A 26,351-nucleotide genomic window follows, 5' to 3' on the forward strand; every position below is an offset into this window, starting at 1 on the left:
ATACATAGGATTTTTTTTTCTTTTACAATCTGAACATGTAATAGTTTATAGATACCATTATTTCGGAATATTATCACCATAAATTATGTAATAACTAAATTAGCCAGAATTTGTGTATTGTTGTTTTGCAAGTTTTCGACTCCTCTTTCCTTTACCTATCAACCCTAATCAAGGGTCTATCCAGGATGTTTGTTCGGGGGATAAGTATTTTTATTCGGAGGGGAGGCTACACAAAAACCTTTAAAAGATGGATCGAAATTTAATTATATGCAATTTTGTTGCGTTTTTACGAGCCATACATTTTTTTAGGGGGGAAGGACAGTTCAAAATCCATAGCCCCCCTCCTGGATACGGCTTTTCCCCCCATGTTTACACTAAAAGAGCCTATATATCTAAGGGTTATGGGATTATCTTTACCAATTTTTTTATTTGATTAATAACAGAATCAGCAACATTTCGCATTTGGTTTGTTGGAAACAAATTCAGATTGTTGTTTACGTTCGGTACTAAAACAATAAACTTAATGTGGTTAATTTCGGGAAAACTCTTTATAATGCTAATCAGTAGCAGTGTCAAGGAAAACACTGATAAATTTAATTACTCTTTAATCTCTTCCCAACTTTAATGATTTTACGCAATATGTGCCTGATAATAGTTAAGTATTTAAAAGGGACAATAATGCTTGGATAATAGCTAGAGTGTTTCATACTTTATAAGTTATTTGATTCTTGCTAAACACAAATGGAGCCTAAAGCCATTACAGGTCATCTTGCAAAAGGTAAGAAGGGCTTATTATTTTGAAATAAGGAAAGAAATATATTTATCGCCAATATTAAAAACACTAGAATTCAAAAGCCAAAAGATGACTACTATTGGGAAAAAGAACCAATCCGAACCTTATCCCCCCTATCTGTACACTCAACGGGGCTAATTTTCAAAAAATAATTTGGAAGTGGCAAAAGCGGAAACTTAGAATAAGATGGCCTGGAGAACGAGTCCTTCTTTATGTAGGCGTCAGGGGGATATGGTGTTGAAATTGTTTTACTAATTACTTAGATAATTATAAAAATAAAAGTGTGGGTAAGTCATTTCTGAGAAGGGACTAGAAACATTTTTCGATGTTAAACGGGAGGGATCCTCCGGACATAGTCTTTAACACATCAAAGGGATATTTCATCCAGATTGCAGGTATACGTAATCTCTTTTGAGAGATTTCCCCCCATAGTTTATGAACACAAAATGTGCTCATTTGCTTTACTCCATGTAACTCTAAAGACAATTTTTATTTTATCAGAGCGGACTTCAGCTTGCTTTGACTCCCCAAAGGATGTAATTAATATACAGATAATTTTTTCCCTCTTTTTACAGGATCTTCTGCTCCCGCTGCGGTGGGTGGCTCTGAGGTTCGACTCTACACGTTCGAATTTTGTCCTCATGGACAGCGTATCCGACTTCTGCTCTCAGCTAAAAATATTCCGTGAGTATAAATTTTATGGTTATTTCATACTACATCTAAGAACCTTTCGCTCTAGCATAACTCTAGACTTTACGTTACTTACAGAGTAAATTATCCCTTTAACACAAGCACTGCCAAGTAGACCTGAGTTCTACATAGAATGTGGCTTACGCAAGTTTATGTTATAGTATCGAAAAGAAAATTTAGAAGAAGCATTGATCATCAATTAACAAAATAAATTAATGAATGAAATTAATGATAATTAATGATGATAATAAAATAATTAATTAATGAATTATTGAAAATAAATTAATGAATTTTTCCTAGAAAGCCTGTCACGCTTAATCAGAGCTTGAATCTCTATGTCCACTCCACATTTATAATTTTAGAGCACTTTGCTTAAGATATTTGCGAAAATTTTAAACGATGATTATGATGACGGTCAGCCGAGTACGAAAGGACTTGTTTAAGTAGGAAAAGCTATACTTAACATAACTTAACTAAGTATTATAGAAAATTATATCTGTATTTATATATCAGCCTTATAATGATTTGACTTTAATTCAGGGTCAGAATATAATTGTGCTAAATTCTAAAGAGGCTCATTACATCATTTTTACAAAAATATTTTGCAAAAAAGAACTTGTGCCATATTATAACTTATCCTTCCCTTCCAAGGACCTTGCATAGCCCCTATTGGTAATTAGAATTGTCCATCCTCTGTTTAGAAAGCTGTTCAAATTTTTAGCCACATCGTTACAGGTTTTTGCAAAATTTAGGATTTGTACCGTAAATCATTAAAAACAATGATAGAAAGCTTACTAACAAACCGCTTTATTTTAAATAAAATTAATTAAGAAAACCTTTTCTATAGAATAAGTTTTGCAAACAAAAGTAAAGAACTCCATTAAACAAAAAATGAGCAAAATTAAAATTAAATAATCTACCAAGCGTGAAACTACCACAAATAAGCATCGATAAATAAATGAAACCCAAAACGAACAGAAATTACAATAAATAAGTGAGTCAAACTCAAAACGAACAGAAAGTGACATAATTTGGGCTCAAAACCCCTATGCCTTCCCAAAGCCAGAACATAATTTGCACTTTACTGAAAAAATACAAATGAATGTGCATTGTCAGTTTAATGTACATATTCTGATATTTAGTAATCAAAATGTATAATATTATTTGATTTATTAAAGTTATAAAAGTAAAAACATTTATATTTTTTCAATAAAGTGCAAATTTTCTTCTGGCCTTGGGAAGGCATAGGGGCTTTGCACAAGATTGGTACCTGCGTCAGCATGCGAAAAAATTACTTTTTTTTTCATTTTGGATTATTTTGAATAGAGTAAATAATTATTTATAGAAAAACAATGAAGCCTATATTAAGTTCTTAAATCATTTAAGGTAGCTTATGCTACAAGAAAACATGTGGTGGCAGGCGTTTACCCCCCTGAAAATTTCCCCCGGAAAATACCGGGGGAAAAACCAGGGAGTGGGGGTAAAGAATTTGGACAGTTTGAAGTCAGAAAACAATTCTTACTTCATAATATGCAGAATAATTGTACCTAATACATTTTACATGCAGACTCTCTATACTTTACCCCCCCCCCTCACTCATGTCCAAATGTATAGCCCAAATTTGTTTCTAAAGTAACGACGCAACAAACAAAGAAACCAGTTTATCCTCAAGTTTTACACATCGTAACCTTGAGTGAATGGCGTATAATACACAAGTCCTCGAATTTTTCATGGTGGGAGAACTGGATTTCCCAGTATTATTTAAAAAAGATCAGAAATTAAATTGAAAAAAAAATTCAACTGAAAGTTATAAGCAACATCAAGACTTAAAACGAACAGAAATTATTACGTATATGAAAGAAGTTGACCCTTCCACAAGACCTTGTTCTTGCTCTAAAAAAAACATTCTTGGCGTAAAGAGCAAGGTCTTGACGAGGAGGCAAGCCCTTAAATATACGTGATAATTTCTATTCGTTTTAAGTTTTGATGTTGCTCCTTATTTTCAGTTGAAAAAACTTGTTTCTTTTTAAATTTGATCTCTGATCATTTTTAAATAATACCAGGAAATCTGACTCTCTCCATGAAAAATTCCGATACTTGTGTATTATACGCCACTCACTAGACGTTACGATGTACAAAACTCGAGAACAAACGGGTTTATTCGTTAGGTTCTTCGTTACTTTAGAAACAAATTTGGGCTCTATATTTGTACATTAAAGGGGGGGGGGGTAAAGTATACCGGGTCTGCATGCAAAATATATTAAGTAAAATTATTGTGCATATTATGGACTAAGAATTGTTTTCTGGCTTCAAACTGTAAGCCTTTTCCCCCTTTCATAAAGCAGCCCCTTTCATATACGGAATTATTTCTGTTCGCTTGAGTATTAATGTCGCTCCTTACTTTCAGTATTAATGTCACACTGTAGCTCCTTAGCCAAACTGAACTTTCATTCGAAAGTTCGGTTTTGGCGTCGCAATTACCTCATACGTTGGTACATCTATTAACGAAAGCTTAGATTCCAACCGATTTGGTGATGGGTTCATAAATAAACTAATATAAAATATTAGTTTCAAACTCAAATATTCAAATGTATAAACTATAAGACTGTCTGAACCGTAACAAAATGTAGAGCATCGGTTAAATCTTCTATTTCATGAAGATAGTGTGGTCTGGGAGTAGACTCCGAAGACCAGCCAGCAGTACTTATTATATCAGCAAGTGGTACTGATTTTGATAGCGCCTATGACGCCGTCATGGATCTTGTGTCATGTGCTTTCCTTTTTCTACACTCTTCTTTTGCTGCCTCATATGCCATAGTTATGGCCTGCTTTATCCAAGAATAAATGGTTCCAGCTGCCACCTCTCGTGGTGCTTTTCTAGAAAAAGGAATGAAGAACCTTTTTCTCCGTTTTCTGACCGCCAAGTTAGCTGTTTGCTGTGCGTAGGCCGATAGTATTCTCACTGGACACAACGCTGGATCTACATCTAGCGCGGGAAGATGAATAGGAGAAGGTATCTCATGAGGCTTCACGGTTTCGGGTCTAAACGAAGAGAGAAACCTGAGAGTTACTGAATTATTATAACAATTCAATGGTAGATCGTCGCTGGACCAGGCAATTGCACGGGCTGATTCTTTAGAAAAACCTCTCTTTTTGAGTCCACGCTCGATATCTTCCAGCCGTGTAAATTTAGATTCCTTAGTGCTGGGTGGCGAAGTCGACCCTGCTGGAGGAGATCTGACTAATTTCTGATGGGTATAGGCAAGTCTACTAGCAGGTTGAGAATATTCATTTACCAAGCTTGGTGAGGCCCAAACGGAGCAATTAGCATTATTCGGCAGTTCATAGACTTTCGAACCTGCTTCAGAACCTTTGAGATCAGGGCAAATGTAGGGAAGGCATAGCTGTGTTTGTTCGACCAATCGTGGACAAGGGCATCTGCCCTGATCGCAAGAGAATCTGGAACTGGTGAGAAATATACGTCGATGTTCCGGTTCAATCGAGTCGTGAATAGGTCATTTTCTGGCAGTCCATACTCTTTTGACAGGGCTCTGAAGACACTCTCGTTGAGACTCCATTCCGTGGGCAGACCTTTTCCTTCTCGTGACAGTGTGCTGGCTACTAGATTGAGTAACCCGGCGATGTGTCTTTCCCTCAAGTGAAAGTTCAGTGTCATGGTAATCTCGAAGAGCTTTATGGATTCCTCTTCTATGAAGAAAGAACGGGTTCCGCCCTCTTTGTTTATGTAATTGACTACTGTCGAGTTGTCTGTCGCTACCATGACTACCTCGTTTCTTAGCTTCTCCGCAAAGGCTTTGATTGAGATGGCTACGGCTCTCATCTCGAGGCAATTTATATAAAGAGATTTCTCTTCTGGAGACCAAGTCCCCGAAGTGTCTTTATGTGGGTCCTTTAGATAGCCACCCCGCCCGTAGGTTGAGCTGTCGGTGAATTTTGTTTTGGAACGAATAGGGGGCTTGAGAGGAAGGCTTTGACTCAGCCAATCTTTGTTCAGCCACTGTGAAAATGCCTATTTCATCTCTGTCGTAATTAGGATGTTTAAATCTATGTTGTTCCAAGACTTGTCCCACAATCTGAGCATTAGTAACTGACATTTCCTGAGATGTAGTCTGTTGAAAGGAATTGCTCTTGAGCCCGCATTGATGAGTCCAATCAGCTGCATCAGTTGCCTTATTGAGGTATACGATTTTTCCAGAGCTGCCTTGATTGCATGTATCAAGTTCTGAATCTTTTCCGGGGTTAGGTACACCCTCTTTACCTCCTGGTCTACCAGAAAACCCGAGATATATGATCCGTCGCATAGGTTGCAATTCTGATTTCTCGCTCAGCATGAACCCAAATCTGTGCAGGAGAATCACCTGATTTCTTGCTCAGCATGAACCCAAGTCTGAGCTGGAGAATCATAATGGTCTTTACATTGTTCTGTACTAATGACTTTTGGTAATTGTGCAGAATCTATTTGTCAAACAGTTCGTGGTAACGAACTGTAAGTAAGGAGCGACCCGGCTCAATGATAACCGAAACTCTAGAAAACGGTATTTTGATACAAATAGATACATCAAAAGAATCAGATTTTAATGCTGATTTCAAATATATAAGTTTCATCAAGTTTAATTTTACCTATCAAAAGTTAGGCGCCTGAGAAAATTTGGCTGATTTTCGAAAAAAGGAGGGAAGACCCCCTAAAAGTTATAGAACCTTAATGAAAATCTCACCATCATATTCAGCGTATCAGAGAACTCTACTGTAGAGGTTTCAAGCTTCCATCTACAAAAATGGGGAATTTTGCATTTTTTGCCATAAGAAAGATCACGGGTGCGTGTTTATTTTTTTTTTTTTTTTTTTTTCCCAGTGGTGTTCGTATCGAACCAGTGTTCTTATAATATTGTGGGAGGGATCATTGGAATAGAAAATAAAATTTCTAGTGCCCTTTTTAATTGACCAAAAAAATGGAGGGCAACTAGACCCCCTCCCACGCTCATTTTTTTCCCAAAGTCACCTGATCAAAATTTTTAGATAGCCATTTTGTTTAGCAGGTTCGAAAATATTATAAGTATGTCTTTCAGGATGACTTAATCCCCTAAATTCCCGGGGGGAGGGCTGAAACTTATGAATTTTACCCAATGTTAACATAAAATATTGGTTATTTGGAAGTATACAGACGTTTTCAGGGTATATTTTTCGGGGTAGGGGGGGTGAGGGGGGGGGGGGGGGTTAGGTGGGAGGATCTTTCCATGAAGGAAGTTTTCATGGGGGAAGGGACATTGCTATAAAGGGGACGCCGGACTTCCCAGCATTATTTAAAAAAGATCAGAAATTTAATATAAAAAAAAACAAGTATTTCAACTGCAATAGCAGCAAAATCGAAACTTCAAACGAACAGAAAATATTACATATATTATTGGGTTCACCCCGTAGTCAATACCTCGCTCTTTAAGCCAAAGATTTTTTAGTACTTTCATAAGAGCTATTTATTCTAATTAACGGCCAGTGTGATTAAGCGGTCATTTTTAAAGAATTGGAACAAAATTCGAACTTTAGCTTAAAGAGCAAGGTATTGACTAGGGGGCGACCCTTCTAATATACTTATTAAAAATATATGAATATAGAAGTTCGTTACTGAAGTTAATTCGTAAGTTACGTATATTTATTACTAATAAAAACGCTCGTAAATAAAATTAAACAAGTTTCGAGAAATCCATTTAACTAAATAAAAGTAAATTAATATGAAAATTTTGTTTTAATTATTCATGTACGGTGAGCCAAGATCAAAACCTGCTTTTATCCAAAAACGTTCAAAAATTTAATAAAAAAAACAATTTTTTTAAACTGAAAGTAAGGAGCGACATTAAAACTTAAAACGAACAGAAATTATTCCGTATATGAAAGGGACTGTCCCCTCCTCAACGCCTCGCTCTTTACGCTAAAGTTTGACTGTCTCACAACTTTATTTTTTAAAACAATAAAAAACTTTAGCCTAAAGAGCGAGCTGTTGAGGAGGGGACAGTCCCTTTCATATACGTATATTTATTACTAATAAAAACGTTCGTAAATAAAATTAAACAAGTTTCGAGAAAGCCATTTAACTAAATAAAAGTAAATTAATATGAAATTTTTTTTAATTATTCATGTACGGTGAGCCAAGATCAAAACCTGCATTTATTCAAAAACGTTCAAAAATTAATTAAAAAAAAAAGTTTTTTAAACTGAAAGTAAGGAGCGACATTAAAACTTAAAACGAACAGAAATTATTCCGTATATGAAAGGGACTGTCCTCTCCTCAACGCCTCGCTCTTTACGCTAAAGTTTGACTCTGTCTCACAAATTTATTTTTTAAAACAATAAAAAACTTTCGCGTAAAGAGCGAGGTGTTGAGGAGCGGACAGTCCCTTTCATATACGGAATAATTTCTGTTCGTTTTAAGTTTTAATGTCGCTCCTTACTTTCAATTAAAAAAACTTGTTTTTTTTATTTAATTCATGTAGGCATGCCATTGGATGGTTTGAAGATGGCCATAGCTCACGATGGCACTTTGAACTGATATATTTTGTTTTTGAAAGTGAACCCTAACCTCATTCTGTGAGTTAGGTCCTTAAAATCGGCGGAAAACATGAAATACTTTCCAGAGGTAATAATTTTGAGCATGGTCTAGAAAGAATATTTGAAAGATGCTGCTGACATCTATTAACAGAATCCAAGAAGTTTATCAGTTTTTGGGATAGTGTCAGGAGAGACGTTCTCTGCCTTTAATATCTTTATGACAGTACGTTTTGAAACGATATTTTCTTCAATATTATAAGTATATACTGTTATCCAGCTTGCATAGCATATTTCTAATTGGACGCTGGAAGTAAATCCAACTCTAATCACCAGAAAAACTTACCACATGCCAGACCAGACCTATAGGTTAGCACTGTAGTCGTTACAATACTATGCAATGACGGTACGTACGTCCAAGGCGTCGTGACCTTATATAATGGCGGTCTGTACTTCCGAAGCATTATGACCTTATGTAATGAGGGTCTGTGCTCCCAGGGCGTTATGACCTTATGTAAAGGCGGCCTGTACACCCAAGCTGTTATTATCTTATGTAATGCCGGTCTGTACGCCCAAGGCGTTATGACCTTATTTAATGACGGTCTGTACACCCAAGGTGATTTGACCTTATGCAATTACGTCATGTACACCCAAGGTGTTGTTACCCTATGTAACGACGGTCTGTACCCCTAAGGTGTTATGAACTTATGTAATGGCAGTCTGTACACCCAATGGTGTTATGACCTACTGTAATTCCGGTCTCTACGTCCAAGGCGTTATGACCTTATATAATGACGGCCTATATATCCTTTATGTAATGAGTAATATACCATACCTTAAATATTGGGTTTAATACACCCAAATGATTAAAATACAAATAATTACAAATAATACACAAAAATTCACTTCTGTAATATTCTGTTTATGATTTCTGCGTACCATCAGGGTTGCCAGCTGCCAATATCTAAAAAGGGGTAAAAACTGAGGAAAAGGGGGAAACTTTACTCAAAGAGTGAAAGTCCATGCTTTCGCTCGGCCCGGTATGTCGAGAGGATCAAAGAAATTATCACGTTCTAAGAGTGACTTATTCTTTGTTGTTGACTGCAATTCTTCTGAGCGCTGCTTGAAAAAGATTTTCAGCGTTGGGGAGAAAGGTAACGTGATAAGCAGTTTTCTCTTGAATTGCTCAATTGCTAAAACCAGTTCTGCCGCCGAGCTAGGCTGTTGAACGGTAATGGTAGGCCTGGGGCAAATGGTGTCATCCAGTACTTCGTATACAAGGTCCAGCGACTCTGCCAAAGAGACCATGTCATCTTTTCCGGGCTCGGTGCCTAATTTTAACCAACTATAAAATCTTTATAATTAGATGCTGGGCCTAATCTGAGCTGCAATCTCCAGACCAACTTATCCCTTGCCAGAAGGCCTATAACGCCGTAGGCGTTATAACCTTGTGTAATGGTGGTCTGTACGCCCTAGGCGTTATGAACTTATGTGATGACGGCCTATACGCCCTAGGCGTTATGACCTTATGTAATAACGGCCTGTACGCCCTAGGTGTTATGACCTTATGTAATGACGGCCTATACGCCCTAGGCGTTATGACCTTATGTAATGACGGCCTGTACGCCCTAGGCGTTATGACCGTACGTAATAAGGCCTATACGCCCTAGGCGTTATGACCTTATGTAATGACGGCTTGCACGCCCTAGGCGATATGACCTTATGTAATGACGGCCTATATGCCCTAGGCATTATGACCTTATGTAATGACGGTCTATACGGCCAAGCTGTTATGACCTTATGTAACTTATAAAATATAAACCTATGAAAGGTATTATCCATACCCAAATACTGGATTTACCGCAGCTAAACCATTAAAATACAAATAATTATCTGGCTTGCTAAACACCAGGCCTAGAATAAAATTAGATATTTATATAAATATAGATAATTATGTTAAAATGCGTATGTTTCCTATGTAGGAAACATTTCTGAAGTGCATCAATGCATTTTAAAAACGCATAAAAGTCTATGTTATCAAAGTTTGGACTAACAATAGAGTTTAAAGCGAAAATGGTTGCAAAATTTACAAAATACGGTTTTTCATCTATTCATCATTTGAATTAACCATTTAGCGGCACAAAAATGAACAAAAGAAAGACTCGTGGAACAGTCTTTTAAGGTACTAAAAATCAAATCAAAAATTGAATTTTTATAAACAATATCACAATAGTGTCCTGGATAACTCTATTGCAGAAGGCATAATCATTAGCAAACATTACACAAATTCCCAAACAGATGTTGTGAATAATTGTGCAATATGCATGCGGGGAGGGTAGGAAGTTCCTCTCCTATAACAAAAATATTTTGAGTATAAACTCATTTTCTTTTTTACTAATAAAAATGTTTTATATGTTGAATTAAAACCAAGAAACTACTTTGGATAGTGTCTATGCTTTTGACCCCTTGTACCACGAAATAGAAACTGGTCTGAGTCGGCCATGGAGAGGGACTGGATAGTTGTGGAAACGTTTGTTTTTCGGATGAATTGTGGTGTCTTTGACCCCGTCTTTCTATTGCAAAACCGGAGAAGGCTTTCGTTAATAGATCTACCAACGTATGAGGTAATGGCGACGCCAAAGTGTACTTTAGGGTACTTTTCAAAGAAGTATTTATCAACTACTCTCGCAGAAATCTCCCAGAATTCTACTAACGAGCCAAAATCACGCATACGTTTTGAAATTAATATACTAAGTATTCCTTTTCATTCCTTTTTTACTGTATCTCATGTACACTCCTTTCATAACTTTTTTCATTACGCTTTCATCCTTTTCATTCGTTTTACTTGTTTCATTGCTTACTTTTTTCTTTTTCGCTAAGTCAATATCTATACAATTGACAATTTTTACAAAAACGTCGTTTGGTTAAGAAGCATATAGAATTACACCACAGATTTTAAGTATTTTTGGGAATTTCTTTATTGTACTAACTACTCATACACAGTTTTCTTTCAAAGTATACGTTACGAAGTTAGTATCCGAAGTATAGTTATCTTCTAGGCATGACATTGTTTACGTTAATCCAGCCTCTATTCCTGAGTGGTATACACAGAAGAATGTCACTGGAAAACTCCCTGGGATTGAACACAACGGTAAAATGATAATAGAAAGCGCTATAATTTGCGAATATCTCGAAGAAGTTTATCCTACGAAAGTGATGCATCGAAGTGACCCAGTCCAGAGAGCGTATGATCGAATCCTCCTTCTCAATTTCAGCACAAAGGTAAAGAGTCTCATTTTATACCGTAAATTAAGGGTATTTTCTACATAACACCTTTAGATTAGTTGTTGTATTCTTAGACCACACTGCCGTTCTAAGACGAACAAATAAACTTTCAAATTGGGATAAATCCATTTTGGCAAGATTAATTTCAAATTTATCCCCATTTGAAAGTTTATTTTTTCGTCTTAGAACGGCAGTGTGGTCTAAGAAAACAACACCTAATTTAAAGGTGTTATGTCGAATTTTCGTCGTATATATGGGGAAATTAGACCAACCCAGTAAACATCTATAAACTCAACATTTGGTTTGCAATTAGAAGACATGGAAAGCTTTGCCACTTCGTTGGAAATTTGTTTTACATTTGGGCAAGATTGAAGAAGAAAATTTACATCAAAAACTTTGAATGAACTTTGTCAATGAACTCTCTCTGAAAATAATCTAGTGAATAATCCGGAAGTTCATTACGTTGTGAATGACCCGAAAAGTTATTTATTTTGTTGTACATAAATATGCTAGTTTCAATTTTATTATTTTAGTATTTCTACTGAAGACGGTCGCTGGATATGTGAAAGAAATATCTGGACTTTTGTACCTGTTTTTTCACTGTCTAAGTAAATGGATTTATCCCCATTTTAAAGTTTATTTGTTAAATTAAGGGTATATACTTTATATACATTATCCACTGTAAATTTGGGGCATAACAAATAACTCTGTAAGTCCATTGTTTGGTGAACAAAATGGTTTAGAGTTTTAAGTAGTAACTTTCGTAGTTCTTCAAACCCGTAGAGGATATCCACAGAAAATAATCTACAGTAACTACTTTCGTTATCTAGTTCGTTCATGCCATAGTAAAAGGTAAGCACTTAAACCAGAAAACATATCTTCACTAGAATCATACAAATCGATTCAACAGGCAGGGGGAACCACATACTTAAATTTCCAACACCATCTCTCAAGTAAAATAAAATGTTATACTTTTTGTTCTACACGATACCTCTTGACTTTCTTTACCCATCGATAATTGCATCAAAGTTAAATTAGTCTTTATATTCTAGAATTAAATAAAAAAAAAAAGTTTTTTTGACTGAAAGTAAGGAACGACGTTAAAACTTAAAACGAACAGAAATTATTCCGTATATGAAGGGGCTGTCCCCTCCTCAACGCCTCGCTCTTTACGCTAAAGTTTTTTTATTGTTTAAAAAAATAGAGTTGTGAGAAAGTCAAACTTTAGCGTAAAGAGCGAGGCGTTGAGGAGGGGACAGCCCCCTTCATATACGGAATAATTTCTGTTCGTTTTAAGTTTTGACGTCGTTCCGTATTTTCAGTTAAAAAAACTTGTTTTTTTTATTTAATTTTTGAAAGTTTTTGAATTAATGTAGTTTTTGATTTTGGCTCACCGTACATGAATAATTAAAACAAAATTTGCATATTATATTTGGTTAAATGGCTTTCTCGAAACTTGTTTAATTTTATTTACGAACGTTTTTATTAGTAATAAATATACGTAACTTAGAATTAACTTACGTAACGAACTTCTATATTCATAAATTTTTAACACGTATATTAGGGGGTTCGCCCCTAGTCAATACCCTGCTATTTAAAATATAGTTCGAATTTTTTTTCCAGTTCTTTAAAAATGATCTCTTAATCACAGTCAGTTGATCAGTTGAAAAACTTGTTTTTTTTTTTATTTAATTCCTGATCTTTTTCTTTAATAATTCTGGGAAATCCGGCGGCCCCGTCCTTGCCATGTCCCTTACCCCCTGAAAACATCCTTCATGGAAAGATCCTTCCATATGGCCCCCGACCCTCTCCTTCCCCCACCTACCAGAAAAAATCTCCTCTGAAAAAGTCTGTATACTTCCCAATAACCAATACTATATGTTAACATTGAGTAAAGTTCATAACTTTCAGCCCTCCCCCTGGGGACTTTGGGGGATCAAGTCATCCTAAAAGACATTTTTATCATATTTTCGACCATGCTGAACAAAATGGCCATCTCAAAATTTTGATCGGGTGACTTTGGGAAAAAAATGAGCGTGGGAGGGGGCCTAGTTGCCCTCCATTTTTTTTGGTCACTTAAAAAGGGCACTAGAAATTTTAATTTCCGTTCAAATGAGCCCTCCCACAATATTCTAGGACCACTGGGTCGATACGATAACCCCTGGGTAAAAAAAAAAAACAAACAAAAAAACAAATAAAAAAACTCGCACCCGTGATCTGTCTTCTGGCAAAAAATGGAAAATTCCACATTTTTGTAGATAGGAGCTTGAAACCTCTACAGTAGGGTTCTCTGATACGCTGAATATGATTGTGTGATTTTCATTAAGGTTCTATAACTTTTAGGGGGTCTTTCCCCCTTTTTTCGAAAATCAGCCAAATTTTCTCAGGCACGTAACTTTTGATGGATAGGATTAAACTTGATGAAACTTATATATTTGAAATCAGCATTAAAATATGATTCTTTTGATGTATCTATTGGTATCAAAATCCCGGTTTTTAGAGTTTCGGTTACCATTGAGCCGGGTCGCTACTTACTAACAGTTCGTTACCACGAACTGTTTGATTTAATATCTTTTTTAATAATAGGTAACGCTCTGACCTTTCTGCCGCCTGAACTTTTTGATACCTGGATAAACAGGACTCAAGTGATTGGAGTAACAAATCGTGCTAAATTAAATTTAGAACGACCTTTCTACTATTTCGGACAAAATGGATATCTCAAATTTCAATCAGATGTTTTGAGATTTACAGAGGGGTAGGGCAGCAAAAAGAGCAAAAGAGGGGGTTGTTTACTGCCCAGTCACCTCAACTCTTAAAAAGGCACAACAACTTTCAAGTTTCAATTCAATGAGCCCCTCCAAAGTTTTTACGACATGACTAGAGGAAAAATAAAGATCTGATGGTACTGGTGCATTATGCGGGCACCACGAAGAAGTCAAGTTTGGATAATGCTAATGAAATAAAATAAAATAGGATGAATATATAATAATTTAGAAACAAATTTGGGCTATATATTTGCACATTAGGGGGGGGGATAAAGCATAGCAGATATCAAATAGGTAACCTAGACTAACCTAGGTAACTTTTCCCCCTAAACCCCAAAAAACAATCGTTTAAATATTGTACCTCATTGACAAACAACGCTTTGCATTCATTTATCTATAGCGGTCTCTTGCAAATTGCCCCTTTGACGGGTTTCGTGAGTGGTTTCCTTGATACAGTCTTCTTCGTGGTGCCCGATAATGACCAGTACCAATCTGATTTCCAGTTCGGGGTACCTATCCCATTTTTGTGGAATAAAGAGAATCCGCTTGGCTTTTGGAAGTAGGGTTCTAGCCCTACTCCAATAACGAACATGTTAATTTCTGTTCAAATTAAATTTGACTTGATTGCTCTTTTTAATTTCTGTTCGTTTTTGAATTTATCTATAACAGTATCTTTCATCTTTATATTTGATTCGATTATACATTTAAGTTTCTGTCCGTCTTAGAATTCATCTATAATAGTGTCTTTTACCTTTATATTTGATTGTTATACATTTAAGTTTCGGTCCGTCTTGGGTTTCATCTGTTCTTTGATAATAATTTTTGTCTTTTTTATGTTTGAATTATCATATAAATTTGTTTTTACTCTAAACTGGATTCTATATGGCTCTTTACACTCCTTCAAAATCTTTTCTTCGAAAACATTTATGTAACTAATTAAAAACGTGAGTACACTGCTATCGCCCCTTTATATCATTTTATTCTAGTAAGCGACTTTTATGTGGACCCACCCAACTTCTGAATCCAGTAGCCCATCTAACCTTCCTGGGGTGGGAGGTTTGACTTGAAGGCCCTTAACATAAACACTTAATTCATAAAGGATAATTAAATTCAAGGCTCCAAGTAATAAGTTTAGTCTGCTTTAATTACCCTAGTAGACCTTTGTTGGTGGCATGGACGAAAAAGTGCAAGGAGCTTGCCAATTAACATACTGTCTGTAATCGATTATAAATTGCATATGTAAAAAGTGAGCAAAATGAAAGCCTCTTAAAGTACTATCCTTTAAAGTACTTACTAATCACGATGCAACAAGTGGGTTGTGGACTTTTGGTCAACTACCCAATGAATGCAAGCGGTAATCAAACAGTTCGTGGTAACGAACTGTGAGTAAGGAGCGACCCGGCTCAATGGTAACCGAAACTCTAGAAAACGGGTTTTTGATACCAATCAAATATCATCAATACATACCAATCAATACATCAAAAGAATAAGATTTCAATGCTGATTTCAAATATATAACTTTCATCAAGTTTAGTGCTACCCATCAAATGTTACGCGCCTGAGAAAATTTGCCTGATTTTCAAAAAAAGGGGGAAAGACCCCTTAAAAGTAATAAAACCTAAATGAAAATCACACCATCATATTCAGCGTATCAGAGAACCCCACTGTAGAGGTTTCAAGCTCCTATCTACAAAAATGTTGAATCCTGCATCTATTCAGAAGAAAGATCGCGTGTTGTTTTTTTTTTTTTTTTTTTTTTATTATTTTTTTTTTCCAGGGGTGATCATATCGACCCAGTGGTCCTAGAATATCGTGGGAGGGCTCATTGGAACGGAAATTAAAAGTTCTAGTGCCCTTTTTAAGTGACAAAAAAAATGGAGGGCAACTAGGCCCCCTCCCACGCTAATTTTTTTCCAAAGTCACCCGATCAAAATTTTGAGATAGCCATTTTGTTCAACATGGTTGAAAATATGATAACTATGTCTTTTAGGATGACTTAATCCCCCGAAGTCCCCGGGGGGAGGGCTAAAAGTTATGAACTTTACCCAATGTTAACATATAGTTTTGGTTATTGGGAAGTATACAGAGGTTTTCAGGAGGGTTTTTTTCTGGTCGTGGGGGGGGATGGGTAGGGGGTTATGTTGGAGGATCTGTCCATGAAGGAAGTTTTCATGGGGGAAGGAAAATTGCCATAAAGGGGGCGCCGGACTTGCCAGCATTATTTATTGGTTATTGGGAAATATACAGACATTTTCAGGAAGGATTTTTTTCTGGAGGGTGGGGCTGCAGGAGGGGGTTACTCGGGAGAATCTTTCCGTAGAGGATGTTTCTTTGGGGTAAGGGACATTTCTATGAAGGGGTCGCCGGATTTCCAAGCATTACTTAAAAAACGATCAGAAATTAAATTTAAAAAAAAAATTTTTTTCAACTGAAAAAAAGAAGCAACATTAGAACTTAAAACGAACAAAAATTATTACCTATATGAGAGGGGTCATCCCCTAGTCAATGCCTCGCTCGTTACGTTGCAGTTTTTTTAAGTTTTTTCAAAAGAGCTATCTATTCTAATTAAACGGTCTTTGTGATTCAGGGGGCTCTGTATTAATTTTTTTTTTACTTTTAACGTAAAGAGCGTGGTATTGACTAAGGGGAGAACCCCCTCATATACGTAATAACATATACGTAATAATAAAAAAACAATAAAAAAACAAGCGATACGGCTCAATAGTAATCGTAACTTTTAAAAACGGAATTTTGATGTCAATAAATGTATCAAAAGAATGGGTTTATAATGCTGATTCTAAATATATAAATTTTATTAAGTTTAGTATTACTAGTCAAAGGCTACGAGCCTGAGAAAATTTACCCGATTTTTTAAAGAGGGGGAAACATCCCCTACAAGTGAAAGAATTTTAATGAAAATCGCACTGTCAGATTCAGCGTATCAGAAAACCCTATTGCATACGTTTCAAGCTCATATCTGCAAAAATCTGCAACTTTGTATTTTTTGCCAGAAGAAAAATATACGAATATAGAAGTTTGTTACGTAAGTTAATTTGTAAATTACGTCATAACCAAATTTAGAGACAACCATTTAGCAAAAGAAAAGTAAAATTTTTATGCAAATTTTGTTTACTTATTCACTGACGGTGAGCCAAAATAAAAGCTGCATTAACTAAAAAACGATCAGAAATTAAATAAAAAAAAACAAGTTTTTTAAACTGAAAGTAAGGAGCGACATTAAAACTTAAAACGAACAGAAATTATTCCGTATATGAAAGGGTCTGTCCCCTCCTCAACGCCTTGCTCTTTACACTAAAGTTTGACTCTTTTTAACAACTCTATTTTTTAAAACAATAGAAAATTTAGCGTACAGCATGAGGCGCTGGGGAGGCGGAAGCCCCTTTCATATGCGGAATAACTCCTGTTCGTTTTTAAGTTTTAACGTCGCTCCTTACTTTCAGTTTAAAAAACTTGTTTTTTTTTAATTTAATTTTTATAAAAAGCCAGTACCTTTACTGTAGACAAAACATAGACAAAACGTTTTTGTAAGTAAAAGTGTGCTGCAAGCTTTCGCGAGCTAAAAGACATATAACCTTGTTTTGTCGATGTTTTAGGTTGGTCAAAACTTGGCATATCTAGTGAAAAACAAAGACGCCACTGATAAAGAAGAACGCATCGCTCAAGTTACAGACATATTGGTTCACTTTGAAGACCAATTGGCAAAACGAGGAACACCATATTATGCAGGTACAAAAAAAACATATGTATGTAATACATATACACATATGTAACAAGCAATACATATGTATATATTTTTTAACAAATAAAAAAGCTTTCTCCCAACACATTTTGACCTTGCCTGGAATTGCTTATTCCTTCTCCAGGGATCACCTATGTCTCTATTGACTGCAGGATCACATGGGTTCCTTAGACAAAATTTAGTCAGAGACTGTCATAGTATAAGAGCGCTTTTGCACTGAGTATTCTTTACGCTACTTTAAAGAAAAGGGTGCAGGAATGGGGACACTTAATTTCTTTTTATATTACTTAGATAGAAGGTAGTTTTTTTGACAATGAAAATTAGAAGGTAGTTTCATTTCTCTGTCAATGCCAAATTTTATTAGATCTATAGCCTTAGACCTTTAGACCACATTATTAGACATTTATTCGTGGCATGGACGAAAAAATGCAAGGAGCTTGCCAAAACACATTTTGTCTGTAATCATTGATGGGGGCTTTCCGGGGCAAATGGATGGGGAAGGATGGGGGGCAAAACACTACTGAAAAGAAAGGGGGCAGGGATGAGGGTACATAATTTCTTTTCACATTACTTAGACAGAAGGTAATATTTTGAAGAATTAGAAAGTAGTTTAATTCCGTGCAAATGGTGACCAATAAGCAAGCTATAGGCTACAATTATCATTAGATCTATAGCCTAACGAAAAAATAACGAATATTAAGAATATTAATAAGCCTTGGCAGAATATTGAACCAAAGATGTTTTTAAAAGTAGAGCTGAGATAGCATTTAAATCTTCATCTCTTCCGCCTCTTATTTTTTGTGGTATTTACTGCCTAAAAATAAGATCTATTGACTTCTTGTGCAAGTTTCAATAATGTTTGTCATTTGAAATTAAGATGTAGATTTTCACATTTCACAGAAAGAAAAAACAAAGCATAGTGACCGAGCAAAAATAAATGTAAGTTTTTTTTTAAGCAATTTTCCCTTAGCCTCCAATACCTTTTTCGGTATTTCCATTGAACAAAATTCCTTCCCCCTGAATTTGAAAATGCACCCCCCCTACATTTTAGTAAATGAGGGCTCTGGCTGAGGACTAACAGAGGACTTTAGTTAATTCCTTTTACAAATAATTCTTTACTTCATTCTTTACTGTAATAATAAATTTAAAATCATGACATATACGTAAATTATATATTATAAGTCTCCGATAGTACAGTGGTAAGTATCACTGCCTGTCCCCTTTATGGGACAGCCCTCCCACGATATTCTAGGACCACTGGGTCGATACGATCACCCCTGGGAAAAAAAAAACCAACAAACAAACAAACAAACAAATAAACACGCATCCGTGATCTTTCTTCTGGCAAAAAATGGAAAATTCCACATTTTTGTAGATAGGAGCTTGAAACCTCTACAGTAGGGTTCTCTGATACGCTGAATATGATGGTGTGATTTTCATTAAGGTTTTATAACTTTTAGGGGGTCTTTCCTCCTTTTTTCGAAAATCAGCCAAATTTTCTGAGGCACGTAACTTTTGATGGGTAATATTAAACTTAATGAAACTTATATATTTGGAATCAGAATTAAAATCTGATTCTTTTGATGTATCTATTGGTATCAAAATCCTGTTTTTTAGAGTTTCGGTTACCATTGAGCCGGGTCGCTCCTTACTTACAGTTCGTTACCACGAACTGTTTGACAGGAACTGACGAGACTAAGGTTCAATTCCCGGTCCGAAAAATTTTAATATAATGAATATAAAGCAATATCCTTAAATTTAAAGTTAAAAAAAAACTCTTCTTCTAACCGATTTTTATCTCTGGATTTATGTTCAGTGGTATATGAGCCCTATTCGGACAACAATCATCAATTTCCGGCAAAAAATAGTTTTTCTTCTGAAAAAAGGGGAATAATAACTTTAGTTTTCTGTTCGAATGAGTCCTCATACGAAATCAAATGACTATTGGGTAAACACGATGATCCCTTACAATGACTAAATAAAAAAAAAGTTTTTTTAATCAAACAGTTCGCGGTAACGAACTGTAAGGAGCGACCCGGCTGAATGGTAACCAAAACTCTAAAAAATGGAATTTTGATACCAATAGATGCATCAAAAGAATCAGATTTTAATTTTGATTTCATATATATAAGTTTCATCAAGTTTAATCTTACCCATCAAAAGTTACGCGCCTTAGAAAATTTGGCTGATTTTCGAAAAAAGGAGAGAAGACCCCCTAAAAGTTATAGAAATGAAAGTTACACCATTATATTCAGCGTATCAGAGAACCCTACTGTAGAGGTTTCAAGCTCCTATCTACAAAAATGTGGAATTTTCCATTTTTTGCCAGAAGAAAGATCAAGGATTTTTTTTTTTTTTTTTTTTTTTTTTTTTTTTTTTTCAGGGTTAATCGAATTGATCCAGTGGTCCTAAAATATCATAGGAGGGCTTATTGGAACGGAAATTAAAAGTTCTAGTGCCCTTTTTAGTGACCAAAAAATGGAGGGCAACTAGGCCCCCTCCCACGCTCATTTTTTTTCTCAAAGTCACCCCATTAGTATTTTTAGACAGCCATTTTGTTCGGCAGGGTCGAAAATATGATAACTATGTCTTTTATGATGACTTAATCCCCCGAAGTCGCCGGGGAGAGGGCTGAAAGTTATGAACTTTGCCCATTGCTTACATATTGTATTGGTTATTGGGAAATATACAGACGTTTTCCGGGAGGATTTTTTCTGGTAGTGGGGGGAGTGGGTCGGGGGTTATGTGGGAGGATCTTTACATGGAGTAAGTTTTCATGGGTGAAGGGACTTTACTATGAAGGGGGCGCCGGATTTCCCAGCATTGTTGAAAAAAAGATCAGAAATTATATATATTAAAAAAACAAGTTTTTCAACTGAAACTAAGGAGCAACATCAAAACTTAAACCAACAGAAAACATTAAGTATATGATTGGGTTCACTTCCTAGTCAATGCCTCGCTCTTTAAGCCAAAGATTATTTAGTACTTTCATAAGAGCTATTTATTCTAATTAACGGCATTTGTGATTAGGGGGTCATTTTTAAAGAATTGGAACAAAATTCGAACTTTTGCTTAAAGAGCAAGGTATTGACAAGGGGGCGAACCCTCTAATATACGTATTAAAAATATATGAATATAGAATTTCGTTACGTAAGTTAATTCGTAAGTTACGTATATTTACGTATATTTTTGTAAGTTACGCAGAAATTATCAACGCCTCGCTCTTTACGCTAAAGTTTTTTATTGTTTTAAAAAATAAAGTTGTGAGACAGAGTCAAACTTTAGCGTAAAGAGCGAGGTGTTGAGGAGGGGACAGCCCCTTTCATGTACGGAATAAGTGTTATTCCGTATATGAAAGGGGCTGTCCCCTCCTCAACACCTCGCTCTTTACGCTAAAGTTGTTTTTTTTAAATAGAGTTGTGAGAAAGAGTCAAACTTTAGCGTAAAGAGCGAGGCTAGATGGATTTTTTTTGGCTAGATGACTTTCTCGAAAATTGTTTAATTTTATTTACAAACGCTTTTATTTGTAATAAATATACGTAACTTACAAATTAACTTACGTAAGGAACTTCTATATTCGTCTATTTTTAGTACGTATATTAGGGGGGTGTACCCCCTAGTCAATACCTGGTGTGCACCCTTGGGCGAACCCAATGATACACGTAATAGTTTCTGTTCGTTTTAAGTTTTGATGTTGAAAAGTTTTTCAGTTGAAAACTTTCTGATCGTTTTTTAAATAATGCTGGGAAATCAGGCGCCCCTTCATAGCAATTTCCCTTCCCCCATGAAAACTTTCGCTATGTACAGTTCCTCCCACGTAACCCCCGATCCACCCCCCCACTACCAGAAAAAAATCCCCCCTGAAAACGTCTGTTTATTTCCCAATAATCAATACTATATGTAAACATTGGGCAAAGTTCATAGCTTGCAGCCCTTCCCCCGAGGACTGTGGGGGATTAAGTCATCCACAAAGACATAGTTATTATATTTTTCGACCATGCTAAAGACAATGGCTATCTCACAATTTTGATCGGGTGACTTTGGGATCAAAATAAGCGTGAAATGGGGCTAGTTGCCCTCCATTTTTTTGTTCACTTAAAAAGGGTACTAGCACTTGAAATTTACGTTTGAATGAGCCCTCCTGCGATATTCTAGGACCACTGGGTCGATGCGATCACCCATGGGGAAAAATAAACAAATACACACGCCCGTGATCTTTCTTCTGGCAAAAAATACAAAATTCCACACTTTTGCAGATATGAGCTTGAAACTTCTACAATAGGGTTCGCTGAAACGCTGAATCTGATGGTTTGATTTTCTATTAATTTTAAGGGTTTTTTTCCTTTTTTCGAAAATAAGGCAAATTTTCTCAGATGCGTAACTTGGGTAAGACTAAACTTGATGAAATTTATGTATTTGAAATCAGCATAAAAATCTGATTCTTTTGATGTATCTATTGGTATCAAAATTCCTTTTTAGAGTTTCGGTTACTATTGAGTCAGGTCGCTCCTTACTTACAGTTTGTCACCTTACAGTTGGTTCGTAGTTCGTTACGTAAGGTTTTTTGAGACAGGAAAGAAAACAAGAGATCTATTACAAGTTTACAGTAGCAATGGCTACTAACGTCTCGAGAGCATATTAACTTTCATTGTCCTTTTCTAGGAGCTCAGCCGGGCATGCTTGACTACTCAATTTGGCCGTGGCTTGAAAGAATCAGAGCAATATCGACAATATATGGCAAGACATTAGATGTAGCAAAGGAAAAATTCCCAAATATAGTAAGCTCCATTTGAACGAGTCTTAAAATTCTTTTATTCTTAATTGTGAAACCAATTTTTTCAGAGAGGGGGCTTTCAAGAATGTAGTCAATTTTTTTAGGGGGGTAAGGGGTGGGGAAGATCAATCATTTCAGGATGGTCAAACACAGAAAAGATTTATTTAGCAATAATGTAAACAAAATAAGAAATGTAAAATTACACAAAATAAGGAATGTAAGATTTTCGTGCATGTTATTTTTGTAATTATACTCATTTTTCCCTCTAAGCACTCCCCTGGCTCTTCTACAAGTTACTTCACAAAGACCTTAGAAATTTGGAAACGTGTTTGAACAACGGTCCTCAGACATTCAGTTCACAGTAATTTTTTGAAAAACAAGGGAAATCTCTGTTTCCCTTTAAAAGCTGTCTCTACTTTTAATATTTCGACTTCACGTCCAAAAACCATTATCAATGAAAAGAATTAAGTAAGAAAGTTTAAACAAAACACACAAAGAAAGGTCAAGAAAAAACAAAAACAACAAACAAAATTCACATCTTAAGCACTTCCAGTATCACCATGCAAATAGCACGAATTTGCGCAGCGGTATGATAAACTAGGTCGTCTCTTGCACAGTTGGAGTTTGAAATATTTTATTTGAAAGAGTTTGGAATTTGAAAGATATTTCAAACTCCAACTGTGCCAGAGAAAACCTAAGTTATCATTCTGTTGTGCGTATTCGTGCTATTTGTATGGTGTTATAGTGATATTGAAATTTATTAAAATATGAGTATTTGTTTATTGTTTTGTTGCTTGTTTTCCTTTTCTTTATATGTTTTGTTTAATTTAGCTTTATTCGATTTCCTGTATATTTCGTTTTTTTTCCGTTGATAAAGGTTTCCAGATGTGAAGTCAAAATATTCGGACTTCTTTATCGTTTAAAGTTAGATAGTATTTTTTGTTTTGTATAAATCTTAGTTTTAAAATATTACTCCCATTTTCTTTATATTTTTATTTGTTAGATTCTGTAAATAGAAAGGCAGTGTGGTCTAATATATTTCTTTCTTATTGGCTATAGACCCATTGTTTTTATAAGTTCACCCCTTTGGGTTTTTATCATGGTAGGCTGGTCTTTCTATAGTTTATTTTTATATTAATTTATTAATAATTAGCAGATATGAAAGTAATATATTAATTTATTAATAATTATATTAATATTGATTTATTAATATATATTATTATATTATATTAATTATATTAATTAATTATATTATATTAATTAATATATATTAATTATATTAATTAATTATATTAATTTATTAATAATTAGCAGATATGAAATATCACATGAAGAAAAATACTTTTAGCCAGGAAATTGATTTTGTCGATGTAGAAAGGGGATTTACACTTTGCTACTTGGTGGCGTAGCTTTGAAATATTTATATTAAAAATGTAGAAATAACTATTCCATGACCTTAACGATTTGTCACCTGACTTGTTTAAAGTAATTAACTATACTTGTAATTTTTACACGATTCAAAAAATTAATCCTGTGAACAACCAGAAAAAAGCTAGGCTTTAGCCTTCACAAAAAATTGTCTTATTTTATGGCGGCTTAAAAAAAATGAGATTTCTCTTTTTCTATTATAGCGGAGTTTTTTTTTTATTTCCCTTTCTAAATATTATTTTTAATATTTGTTTCCAATTCCAGAAAGCATGGTGGCAGAAGATAATTGAAGATCCATCTGTTAAGATTTCATTTCGTCGTTCCGAAGAGCATCTTGACTTTATCCAAAAAGAACTTCAAGGTCAAACAGTTTACACTTAAAATTTTGTGTTTTTGTATGTGTTTATTTGCAACATTTTTCCGGAAAAAGATATTAAAATGGATATAGTTTTTTTGGTTTGAAATTCAATATTCGCTTAGCAGCAGAAGCGTCAATTCAAAAACACTTTTATGCAGGGGGGGGGGGGCAAAATACATTTTACAAAATCAGGGGGGAGAATTTGGTTTTTTATTCAGTAAAAATACCGAAAGGTATTTTTTCAAAATCTAGGCTGGCAATAGCCCCTCCCCCCAAAATTGAAATACTTGCCTAGCAATTCTTATAACTATCAATCAAACAGTTCGTGGTAACGATCTGCAAGGTAGGAGCGATGCGGCTCAATAGTCGCCAAAACTCTAAGAAACAGAGTCTTGATAAAAACAGATACATCAAATGAATTGGATTTTGATTCTTATTCCAAATATGTAAAATTCGTCAAATTTAATGTTATTTATCAAAAGTTACGAGCCTGACAAAATTTGCCCAATTTTTGAAAAAGGGAGAAACAGCCCCCAAAAATCAAGTGATCTTAATGAAAATCCCAACATCAGATTCAACACACCAGAGAACCCTAATTTAGTGGTTTCAAGCTCATATGTACAAAAATGTAGAATTTTGCATTTTTTGCCATAAGAAAGATCTCGGATGCGTGAACATTTTTTTTTCCACCTTTATTTTCCCCAAGTTTTTTCAACTGAAAGTCAGGAGCAGCATTAAAACTTAAAACAAATAGAAATTATTACTTATATGTGGGGGGGTCCTCTCCTCAATACCTTGCTCTTTAGACAGAGTTTCTTTTAGAACTTTTAAAATAGCTTTACAAGGGAATCTTCTATGAAGGGGGTACCAAATTTCCTAGCCTTATTTAAAGAACTATCAGAAATTAAATAAAAAAACAAGTTTTTTCAAATGAAAGTAAGGAGCAACATTAAAACTTAAAACGTAAAGAAATTATTACGTATATGAGGGGGTTAACCCCCTAGTCAATACCTCGCTCTTTACGCTAAAGTTTTTTTTAGTACTTTTAAAAGAGCTACTTATTCTAATTAAACACCCTTTGTGATTCACAGATCATTCTTAAAGAATTGGAACAAACTTTGAACTTTGGTATAAAGTGCGAGGCAAACCCAATCATATACGTAATAATTCATGTTTGTCTTAAGTTTTAATATTGCTCCTTACTTTCAGTTGAAAAAACTATTTTTTATTTAATTTTTATAGGCTCTTATAATCAAACAGTTCGTGGTAACGATAAAGGAGCAATGCGGCTAAAAAGTAACCGTAACTCTTTGTGATTCAGGAATCAATTAAACGGCCTTTGTGATTCAGAAGTCATTCTTAAAGAATTAAATTTTAAAAAAACAAGTTTTTTCAGCTGAAAGTAAGGAGCAACATTAAAACTTAAAACGAACAGAAATATTACATATATGAGGGGGTTCGGCCCCTCGTCAATCCCTCGCTCTTTACACTAAAATTCGTATTTCTATAAGAATGACCTCTGAATCACAAAGGTCATTTAATTAGAATAAATATCTCTTTTTGAAAGTAATGGAAAACACTTTAGCGTAAAGAGCAAGGTATTGACGAGGAATGAACCCCCTCATATATGTTATAATTTCTGTTCGTTTTAAACTTTAATTTTGCTCCTTACTTTCAGTTGAAAAAACTTGTTTTTTCTATATAATTTCTGCTCGTTTTTTTAAATAATGATGGGAACTCCAGTGCCCCCTTCATTGAAAATTCCTTCCCCCATGAAGAATTACTCCATTTAAAATCCTCTGACGTAAACCCCCTCTCCCGAACCCCCCACCAGAAAAAGTCCTCCATGACAATGTCTGTATACTTCCCAATAACCAATACTAGCCTATATGTAAACAATGAACAAAGTTCATAACTTGCAGCCCTTCCCTCGGGGAGTG

At 35.1% G+C, this 26,351-nt stretch overlaps 1 protein-coding gene across 1 annotated transcript; it reads left to right on the plus strand.

Annotated features, from left to right (window-relative positions):
• The first annotated feature begins 662 nt into the window (after positions 1-662).
• LOC148954852 (pyrimidodiazepine synthase-like) lies at positions 663-24,434 on the plus strand. Its single transcript, XM_089105361.1, has 6 exons — positions 663-778; positions 1,369-1,477; positions 11,101-11,323; positions 17,706-17,838; positions 22,514-22,629; positions 24,318-24,434. Exons 1-6 carry the CDS (start codon positions 742-744, stop codon positions 24,432-24,434), a joined length of 735 nt encoding a protein of 244 aa, XP_088961487.1. The 5' UTR covers positions 663-741.
• The last annotated feature ends 1,917 nt before the right edge of the window (positions 24,435-26,351 follow it).

Source organism: Artemia sp. Qi Xiang Cuo, chromosome 2, assembly GCF_049724085.1.
Source record: "Artemia sp. Qi Xiang Cuo chromosome 2, ASM4972408v1, whole genome shotgun sequence".
NCBI classification, from domain to species: Eukaryota; Metazoa; Arthropoda; class Branchiopoda; order Anostraca; family Artemiidae; genus Artemia; species Artemia sp. Qi Xiang Cuo.

Coding starts and splice junctions, on each gene's coding strand:
- LOC148954852 (XM_089105361.1), top strand. CDS start 742: ATGGAGCCTAAAGCCATTACAGGTCATCTTGCAAAAG. Junction 11,324..17,705: donor TTCTCAATTTCAGCACAAAG/GTAAAGAGTCTC, acceptor TCGATGTTTTAG/GTTGGTCAAAACTTGGCATA. Junction 17,839..22,513: donor AGGAACACCATATTATGCAG/GTACAAAAAAAA, acceptor GTCCTTTTCTAG/GAGCTCAGCCGGGCATGCTT.